We start from the raw sequence: 11138 nt of genomic DNA on the forward strand, positions 1-11138 counted from the left end.
TTTCTAATGGCTGCTGAGGTTTAAAAATGACATTTTTTAGAGGACTATTTACAATGGGTCTAAGCTATTTTTCCGGAGATAATTTAGACCATCATTATGTGTATGCAAAATTAGAGTTATTTTTCTCTGTGTGTTTTACTTTGCTTGCATCAGCATTTAATTTCATCTGCCATTTTATTGTCCAGTCATTCAGCATCATGCAAGCCTTCTGTTCATTATCAGAGTTAAATTTGCATGCTGGGTAATTTCATATCACTGGCAAACATTACAACAAAGTTCTACTCATTTTTTTAGACTTTGGCTTTTGTCTTCAGTACAGATATGTGTTTGATCTAATCCTACACAAAAGTGGGATACAGAGTATGCAAATGAGCAAATAAATGAAATGAGCAGGAAGTGGCGTAGGGATTTTTTTTATTTTCTACTGAAACTTGCCACATCTTTTTATTGTCGCTTTGCCCTGTTGAAACTAATTGCTTTCAAACTGTGGTTTAAAGGCCGTCTTTTATAATGTGTTTGTCTGAGAGGCTGATTATGGAGATGTCATTCCAAATATTTGCAGAATTTATGTCTGAGGTGTAGCGACGTAAGACATGCTTTAAATAAAATAAGAATGTTAATAAAATAAGAATGTTACTGAAATTGATCCAGAAGAATGCCCCTTTGTTTTTGCAAAGAGCTGTAGAGGATGAAGAAACAGTCTGCTCGCTCTGTATTTTGGAATATTACCAGTATGTGTTTGAATGCAGTAATTATTAAGTGAAAGTATGTTGACTGCTTTTGGCAATTAGATTATAGTGATCCTTTGTGTTTTTTATAATATATGCATATAGTAGTACAGCATAATGAGTAAGAACTTGTGAGACTCCCTGCTTAGACAGTGATGTAAATCTTCCAAGGAACTTGATCCTATGAGTCTTTCAGTATTTCAAATAATCTCAAATTTCAGAATTTCAAATAAACATTCTAACAAGACCATTCCAACTTTAACTAGCTGACAGTATGCTAATTTGATTTAAGTAATAACTGTTTTCTAATTTTAAACTCAATTTCTTATCCTATTTCAAAATAAAAGAAACTCAATGCTAAGATTATGTTCTTTTTATTAATCATAGATTCAGCTGCTTTGCCATAGAAAGATGACTTGTTATTGAGTTCTGCAAATGGATACTAGTTCTTAGCAGTCAATGAACCAAAGTCCATGGAAGTCAATGAAGAGAATGCCTCTCAATTTTAGTGAGCTCTGCTTCAAGTTTATGATGGGAAATGTGGACATTACTAGTGCAAATAAGAGTTTGGAATTACTGAACTATACTAATGTACAGAAGTTACATTTCACTCTATTCTTTTTTCACATTTTTGGAAGCCCATAAATTTACCAAATAATGTACTGTACTAATGTACACTAATGCACTAACACTAACTAATACACTAACAAAACAGTAAAACATTGTCTGAAGGGCTTGCTCAATAGCTCACTGGACTTCATAAAAAGCGTACTTTGTACACTTTGGAAAGTGAACATCAGATATTAGATCAAAGGCTGAGTGATTATCAGAGGAAGAGCACAGGCTATTGACAACGAGAGATAACCTTGTGGGTTCAAATTAGACAGTAGTGGCTTGACATCTAGAATGTATTCTGCTATGCTAAAAGTGAAAAACAGATTACATAATAGTGTTCCGCAAAATTTCTGTCAGTCTGTGCACTCTAGTGCACAGCATTTGAAAGGATGGTATTTCATTGCACTATGCAGAGAGTGAAAGTCATCTGAATGTGAAAAACTTTTCTAAGATTCTGTATCCTCTCAAACCTTTCCTCATTCTTGATATGGCGTTTATTGTGTATGGGCCTAGCATTCTGGTCCCAGTACATCAAAGCTCTTTCATAGAAATTAAGCATATATTCATGTGCTTTGCTGGACTCAGACTAAAGCATCTCATAAAATATTTTTTTTACCTTAGAGTGGACGGAAGAATTTCTTCATTAAAGAATACAGATCCAGTATTCTTGATGACATAGGAATAGGAATCCTACAGATAGACTTTGTGTAAACCTGTTACCTGTACAGAACAGTTAAATTTGTGTTGCATAAAAGTGTGCTTCGGTCAATGGGCTGGTGTATTACAGGTGAAGAATACAAAATTTAAAATGAACACGAGTTTATTTCATGTCTATGAAAATATGAACAGGAAGTAAGGCATCCGTGAAGTGTAGAAGTACAGACAGATTTGTGACCTAAAAGGGCTCTGTATGGCAGCAAATTGAAGTCACTGTTCTTTTTCTCAGTTAGCTAAAGTACCCAACGTGTAGTATTTATGTTTTATTTCACTGTAATTTTACAGAGTATAGATGCAGTGTAATCTTACAATTTAACCTGGGCTTTGTATATGATGTACTGTGTGCTGGTATGTATTCAATTTTAAAATGAAACAATGTAGTTGCTCTTTATTTTTATTTTATCATTTACCTACAGAAAAATTTTACCAAGGCAAAATTTTACACTATAACATCACAAGAGGGAGGGAAGGGGGGGAAAAAGCAAACAAAAAAATCCAGACAAACGAACAAAAACAGAGGGCAGAATGCTGTTTACCGTTTATCAGATTAATGCAAACAATACTTCTCATCTTCAGCTCGTTTAGATCTTTTGTTTAGAATTCAATCTAAATCTACACTACAACAAAAAAAAATGCATTCTTCTTCAAGACTGGTTTGTTTTCTCTGGTGAAGGTAGTTTGTCAAGTGCTCCCACCTCTGAAAAAAGGGGGGGGGGAGATAATTAACACATATGTAAGTATGCATAATAATCTTAACAATTAAATAATGAAATCCAATTTCAGTAGTACACATTTTTATAATTTTCTTCTCTCGACTATAAGAAGCAAATCCTTGAACTTTTCATATTATAATTTATAAATTATTGAGTTTTTCTTTTCAATGTTAATAATCCTGCTATAATTTCACCTTTTTAGAAACAACAGTGACAGAATGACAATGAAATTATGTCAATTGATATTGCTGGATCCCAGCATCTCAAAAGTTTTATTATCCAGTTATGGCTGCCATCCTACACAGCCTGCTCTATATGGAAAGCCTTTAAAGCTGGAGGGAGCAATTTTCAAGAGAAAGAGCTGAAGGCCACTTTTAGTTATCACCAAGATACTTCTTAGCAGTTAAAATATTCACTTTATCTTGCAGATCGAAATGTATCTCTAATCTGGATAACCATTCCCTGAATCTGAATCCCACGAGTAGGAATTTTCCCCCTCCCTGCAAAGGAACGTATCTAAACCAATATATTTAATGTAGTAAAGTTTAATTTGAGCAAAAATCTTAAAGCATCTCTACCATAATAAAGTATGTTTTTCACCTCCTAAATCTACAGTTCTGATTTTGTGTAAGAGTTTGCACTAGGTCTTGCCAACAAATGTTGTTAAGAGATAATACAATAACATTCTGTGTCCTGAAACCTGGGAATGCAAGAACTATCTCAGGGAAAAGCCATTTTATATGATCTGGACATTCCTTTTTTTTTTTTTTTTTTTTTTTTATGAGGACAGATAATAAAACCATCTTTTCTGAATAAAAACTGCAGTTTGTCATCACTGTCCTAAACAAGGAATTGTTACTTAGCATTATAATACAGCCTTTTTTGCTCATTCATCCCCGGGAAGAACTAATTTGTATTTTTATGAGATGTATTTTATTTTCTTGCCCACCTTAGCAGCTCTTAGCCTACTCATCAGAGATTGCATGCTTAAGCTCAACATGTTTCACACCCTTTCTGTTGTGTCCAGTTATTGGTTTTACTTCCTAGGCTCACATAGCAGGATAAAGGAGTGTTTAGGGCTCCTTCTTCACAGTGGCACAACAAACAAGCTACTAATTTGTCCACAGTAAATATACATGCTAATAATATAATTTAAATATATATTTGAATTATCTCAGGCCCTTAGTACTAACCATAAACAGTTTTTGTTTCAAATGCAAAGTTGATTCAATAAACACTGGGTTGATATTTTCAGTAGCGAGAATTATTTTGCTTGAGTGGATGCAAATCATTTAGAAAATGATGCCAAAGAGGTCTAGAATTTTGTTTCCTAGATATGCAGAAAATGAACATATCTCTTGAAAGTCTTTTTTAATAATGAAATTAAAATATAAATGTAACACAGTTCTTTGTTACTATCCCACGGCATACAGTTGCCACAAAATTACAACTTGTTGTATACAAAGGTAAGAATATAGAATTTACAGATTTATTGAATTGTCTGCTGAGACAGAGAATTCCTCAAATATTTGCAGTAAAAATAACTTTTTTCCTTCCTGTTGTTTTCTTTGCAAGTATATATTATGTTTTTGAACATTTTGTAAACAGTTTTAGAAGCGCTGAAGAGGTTTTTAAAAGCTCAGAATTGTGGGGGGGTTTTAAAAGCAAAACTAATGAAAACTCAGAAGCAGGCAGATCTCTTCACCTAATGTTATAATAAAGTTACCGTTCTCATAGAATCCGCTGTAAGCTCAGTTTTACAATTCTTGTCACAGTTTTGAGACTCCACAGCATTTTGAGCTGTTTGCCAACAGCTTAGTGTTGTTGCAATTTTATGATGTGACTTTATTGTAGAATACAGACAGAAAGGGAGGTGTATTTCATTTGTCACTAACAAGTGTTTCAGAATTTCAATGAACTGTTCTTGGCATTAAACTGAGGTCTTATTTAATGTGTGATTGAATTGTTTTATACTAACTCCCATGTAATCAGACTGTATTTTGTTTGTTTTCAACTCTTCTAAAAGCTGGGTCCATACAATTTTAGTAGCAGCTGTTATTATTTTCACAGTGCTCTGAGTAATCAAATGGTATTAGAACCCTGCTATGTTGGATATTCATTGACCTGCAGTTTGGCAGGACTACCTGTGCTCTTTAAATCAGGCCTATTCCTAAGTGCACCAAAATGGAATCGACAGTTCCCCCCACCACCAGAGATGCTGTTCAAAGTCTTGCACACTCAAATCTGTGGTTGACTTGTACATTCAAGGACAGTCCTATCTTCTCAGTAAATTTCACACCAGAAAGTGTGAAAGATTAAAAAGGTATTCACTAACCTTTAAGATGCAAGTAAGTCAAAAATTCAATTACTGTGCGCACAATGTTTTCATCAGCCAGTGGTCTTCCAAGATTTCCTATAAAACAAGTTGGTTGTTACTTAATGTTAACATGGTATAAAAATCTACTGTATGTGACATTGTGGCTAGGTTTATGAGTACTCTGAAAAAAAAGCTATCTGAAATTTCTTTTTCCTTAAAATCCTTAACGGAAAACTTCATTTCATGGAAGAGCAAAGCCACTTCAAGGTAGGTAACTGCAATTCTCAGAATCAAAATTGCCCAGCTTTGTATGCTATTGCTGCATAGGAACTGCTTTGATACCTTAATGGTTATGGTCTTTAAGGCTTTATGAGTTCTGTTGCAAAGAGAGTTATCCTCTTGTTCTCAACTCCCTCCTTTGTGTTAGCTAGCCTGAGATTGAAGGGAAAGGTAAATTTAGGAAACAAATTAATCAGCTTTGCAAAAGAGTTTTTTAACTGTTGAAGAACTTTTGTTCTTCATGTAGTCTGACTTTGTTCCCAATAAGCCACACAAGTGCTATAGAAGTGATTTGTAGCCCAAAAGCTAGGCCTGGGATTTTACTAAAAGCTCAGAAAGGTATGTTTTTGCATACGTATCTAATAGAACATACATCTCTGATCTTGTGGAAGTAGGCTTTTTGATGCTTTTTAAATGGCCCAATTTATCAGGCTTTCTGGCAGCTTGTTATTGCACTTTGGGAGGTTGAGAAGCATGCTTTCTCTGTCTTTTCTGTGTTAGGAAAAAAAAAAGGGGGGGGGGGACACATCTTGCTTTTTATCAACAGGATGGAGAATTGTTCTATATTAGGGAAATCACCTACCATTTGTTCTCTAAGATTTTTAGTTCTCTGCATACAGAACAGAGGGGTACCTGACTGTCAGTATCTGACTGACAGTCCATTATTACATTACTGAAAATACTGTCCCTTGATCTTATCATAATGGATGTGTTTAATCTCAGAAAATAGTCTGAAAGACTGGCTTTGCAGCAGGTGAATGCTGGGGGAGTTCTTCCATGATGGAAGAGATTTAGGCCTCTAGTGACATACAGGTCAGAAGGCAGACTGAGCTCTGTAGCACAAAAATATTGATGGGTAGTTGTAAGCAACACAGAGGTTTCTAATATATAGAGAGTCAGCATTTAAGAATGCATTTAAGAAATATGCATCTAAAAGTTTTGTCTTCCAGTCTTTGAACTGACACAAAGATGTTATTACTTACATTAATAATACTTGTATTTTTTTGAAGTTTTCCATAATTTAATTTTTATTCCCACCTAACCTATTACGATTTTTGTTATGGTTAATCATTAGTACTAGTTTATTGACCCAGATTTTATTACCATTGTGATATTTACTGGATAAATATTTTTCTTTAGTCACTTGCACATATTGTACATGTGTATTTCTATATACTCTGCTATTGACCTTAATTCTCTATAGCCAATTACTTGCAGACTCTAGTAAAGGAACAGTTATGCTCTTGGAAATTAAAGGTTTTCCTAATTATGCTCATAGATTTTGTTTTTGTTTTGGTTTTTTGTTGTTGTTTTGTTTTTCTGGACCTGGTGTTATGTAACTAATACAGCTTAAAAGTTCTTCTAGGTTATCTGGAGAGCTTGTGAATTTTGCAACATTCCTTCAAGGAGAGAGAGCAGTCCTTTGCATGAATTCTTTTACAGTAATAGTGTAATGCCATTTTAAGATACTTCTGTAAATAATCAGCAGGATTTAAAAAAAAAAAAAAAAAAAACCTTTTCAATTAAAATAAGAACTCTGACTACCTTATCCATTTTTTATATTCAAATCTCCTTTGGATGGGAACTCTATAATAAACTTCAGCTTCAAAGAAAACTTTTGATGAGAGAAGAGAATCTAAAATGACATTCATAACAGAGGCAGTTACATAATTTTCAGGTCCCATCCAGACAAGTTTGGTTGGGTTTATTTGTAATTGTGGAGGTGCAGCAGTCCCTGGCAAAAGAGTTCCATAACTCTTAAAGATCATATTCCTGTAAAGGAGCTGGTAGTATATCCACAAGTGGCAACATGTTGTGATATGAGCTGCATTACAAAAGCCTTCCTTTCACATCATTTCTGACTGGCAAAAATATTTTTACACCAGTGTTTGAGGAAGTCGGTTCTTCCCTCTCCCCCCTTTTTTTTTCTTTTTTTCTTAAAAACAAACTGCCAAACCAAACAAACCAACCCACCAAAACCAAACAAACCACCCAACTGAAAAACACCACACACACAGAACCCCACTATGTAACTATGTACCAGAACTAAACTGGAAGTCATTCTGAGAATGTAACAACTAAGAAATGCATTAATGTTACTCTTCTGTTTACAAAGTAATTATGCCCATGAAATTGTAATTAAGCACATTTCCTTTATTTATGAACATATTTAGTGTTAGCTACATTTGCTTTGTGTTGGGTGGATTTAAAAGAGCCTGCAAGAGCTCTGGGGCTGGGACTCTCTTCCTCCATTACTGCAGTGATGAACGTAATAGTACTCAAGTACATACTGCTTGCTTTGGTTGCAGTGAGGAACCGATCACTCTTTGACAGGCTAAAGATGAGATTCATCCCAGCTCACTTTAGATGCCTACAGCAGATTTAGTTTCTCCCCAGGAGAAAGAAACAGGTTTTTCTAGAAGTTACTACCTCTTGTCCTGAAGTAAGTGTTGAAAATAAATCCTAAAAGTGCCAACTTCTCTTCGTAAAGAGAGTTTAGACATATATTGTAGACACTCAGCTTTGGATGATGAATCCAGAACAAGGCTGTATCCTTTTCATTGCCATTTACTAAATTCTGATACATGCAACCTCAAAACAATATGTTGCCTTGACTTCGGTTTTGACCAGGTTCTCAATCTTTTAATGAAGATAATCCATTTTGCTTAAATATAGGAAATACTGTGAGAGACTTCACATGGATTTTTTTTTTTTTTTTTTTTTTTTTTTTTTTTTTTTTTTTTTTTTAAATAGTGGAGACTCTTACAACATTAACAGTGCCATACAGTTCTGAGGTCTGGATTCAGCTCTGGAATATCAGAATAAAACAAAAAAACCCACAAACCAAAACATCAAAAACAAGCAAAAAACATTTGACAGTTTCTGTAGCCTTCCCTACTGAAAGATTCCATTATGCACTAGGTTTATTCAAAGTAATATAATCTATTATACTTTAAAAGCAACACAATTATGGTACTTTTCCCTAGGCACCAAGACATTTTAAACTATGACCGTGTACAAAGAGCCAAATGGCCAAATTTAATTTTTCTTCCTTTCATATGTTTATTAGGATTTTTGTTAAAGTGCAGGAATAGCCTTGTATCTAGGCAGTTAGTTAACTCAAGAACAGTAAATAAATTACTAAACATAAAAAAAACAAATCAACAATACTGGCTTTCAGAATTTTGTTACCTGCTTTGATATCCTCATCAGGCTGTATTTCACGTTTACCAGTGAAACCATGTTTGTCATTAAAAGATCTGTGGTTATCTACTGCATCTGGTAAATAAATTGAAATCAGAAGAGTTAATTGACTTAATAACAACCTTTGCTATATTGTTTACTTTTCATGGATTTCAAAGAAAAGATCATGAATAGGCACTTTTGATGTACAAAATGACAAAGAAGCAATTAATGTGTCACTAGATAAAATAACCTTTCTTCTGAATTTGTGCTTATGATTTATATCATTTATAGGCCCAGTCCTGTACTACATATTTGCTGAAGCTATTACTGAATTCAGAGGAAGTTGTAAAGAAAATGTAAGTTTGTACATTCATGTGTAATTTGGGAAGTTGTTTTAGCTACACTTTCCTCTGTTTTTAGAAAATGTTGCTGATAAGTTTGCTTAAAAGAAAACTGCAGATATTTTTTGAAGGTTATTCATGTAAACTATCTTACATGCCCCTGGTGCCTCTTCTCTCCCCCTTGCAATGGACATTTCCTGTATCAGTAAAAGCTGATCAATACGACCTGCAACAAAGGATGATTCCTATTATGCAGTCTTAGATAAATGGCACTGACAAGTATGTTTCCCCATAGTATCTCTGCCAATTTGGTTAGATCTGCTTCGGGGCAAATATACTGCCAGACATTTACAGAACCAGTTAATATGTTTAAGATGCATTAATCTTTTCTTTTTAAGGTATCCTTAAGGTTAGTTAAAAACAATTAAGAGAGTCATGGTAAGTATCTGTAGTACTTGTCACATATTACTGAGACTGAAAATACAGAAACATTGGTAATGAGTGTTATTACATGAACAAGAAGTAATGGTAAAAGGACAGATATTTGAGACAGCTTAGCACTGCATTTCATTTTTCTTATAATCTACATTTGTTATTCTCCACCTTTGTAAACCACTGTGTTCCTATATTTTAAACAATAAATATTTTTCACATAGTGAACTGTTAATATTTACAGTCATGAGTTTACATGTTATTGTTTAATATGTTTTGTTTTAATTGAAAAAAAAAAAGTAGTATACATCCAGGTAGTGAAGCCATTTTCAAATAGGTTTAAAGGTGAAATCTGAAATACATTGAGAAGTGCCAAAATGTCATATTTTGTTATTCTTTCCTTGACGTCTAAGATGCTATAAGATTTTTGTAACATTTCAGGGGTGGGGGAGAAGTATTTGTCATATGACAATTACAGTTCAGAAGCACAAAGAGTGACCAGATGTGCTTCTAGATATAAAGCCTTACAGCACAACTCTGCTTTAGAAAATAACAGTTTTTGTCTCAATTCTATAATAGGCATACAACAAGTATCTAAACAAGTAATCTCCCAAATGAGTTTCTTCAGTCTTGCAGATTTAGACAAAATTATGATATTCATCAGGAAAGTGAGTAGCACACTACAGCAAACTGGTTTACAAGGAAAAAAACTTCTGCATTTTGAAATAATGCAAAAAAAGTGCTTGACTTACGTGGCCCAAGTAGGTAACCAGCACTATTCAAAGTCCAGCCCCTTTTTTCTTTTGCCTTAAAGAAAAAAAAAAGGTAAGTATATTATTGCATGAACTACACAGTGCTTTCTGAAGACAAAGCAAACAGCACTCAAATGGATATTCTCTCAGCAGAAAGTGTCTTCAGAAGGCTTGAAATGAAGAAATATTGTAAAAAATAAAAGCCAATAATCTTGAAGCAAATATTAATGGTGAACTCTTGCCCCCTCCCCATCTAAGTCAATAGTTTTGCTATTGACATCCATGTGGTATGAAACACCACGTAAGTAAAACTACAAATCACACTTTGGAGGCAGAAATTTTGACTTTATACTCCCAAGTTTATATTACCACCTGATAATCACCTTAACAAACAGCAATGTTTTCTTTTAATTGTTTAGATTTACATGACAGCCTCTTTAAAAAAAAAAAAAAGTCCATATGTACACCACCTTTTCTGAGCCAGATGGGACATCCATTCAGTTTTGGCCTATAAACTAGACACTCTTTTTTCCCTTTAGTCTTATTTGTTACAAGGGAGCTAATATTCAAAAGCCTCAAATTCTTAACTAAAAACCTGTTTACTGCCCAAAATGTTTTGAGTCCTGCATCTTGTCCAACCCCTATATCTAAATACAGTGTATATCACTACAAAGTTTCTGAAGAAACTACTGTTTCTTGCCAGCTGAGACATGTATGCTGCCCAATGGACAGGGCCTCCAACAGTGAAATTAGTACTTACAGGGAAAACCAGTCCAAACGTTTCTGACAGGGTGGCACAAAGGATTAAAGACAGAAACACAAAACTAGTGCACCTCTGCATCTGGAAAGAAACCATACTAGGGTAAATGCTCCGAGTTATCGCTTTGCCTTCCGATTACAGATCCCCCAGGGCATGTGAGCATCCCCGCCGCGGGTGGGAAGTCGGGGTGAACCTTTTTCCCGTGGGGCATGGCGGCTGTGGCTGACAGTTTGGCACCCAAATTCCCACTGGGAGAGAGGCAGAGAGGTGGGGAGAGGAGTACCTTGAGCTGGGGCGC

The 11138-nt window shown here is 34.6% G+C and overlaps 1 protein-coding gene across 2 annotated transcripts; it reads right to left on the reverse strand.

Annotated features, from left to right (window-relative positions):
- Positions 1-2704: 2704 nt before the first annotated feature.
- GAL (galanin and GMAP prepropeptide) lies at positions 2705-10921 on the reverse strand (the record flags this gene model as incomplete). Of its 2 annotated transcripts, XM_082316878.1 has the most annotated exons (6): positions 2705-2757; positions 5109-5186; positions 8562-8648; positions 9051-9122; positions 10081-10135; positions 10841-10921. In XM_082316878.1, 6 exons carry the CDS (start codon positions 10919-10921, stop codon positions 2705-2707), a joined length of 426 nt encoding a protein of 141 aa, XP_082173004.1. The 2 variants fall into 2 exon arrangements, with proteins under 2 accessions (XP_082173004.1, XP_082173005.1); XM_082316879.1 differs by lacking the exon at positions 9051-9122.
- Between the last annotated feature and the right edge of the window lie 217 nt (positions 10922-11138).

Source organism: Platalea leucorodia, assembly GCF_965183815.1.
Source record: "Platalea leucorodia genome assembly, chromosome: 7".
Classification (NCBI taxonomy): Eukaryota; Metazoa; Chordata; class Aves; order Pelecaniformes; family Threskiornithidae; genus Platalea; species Platalea leucorodia.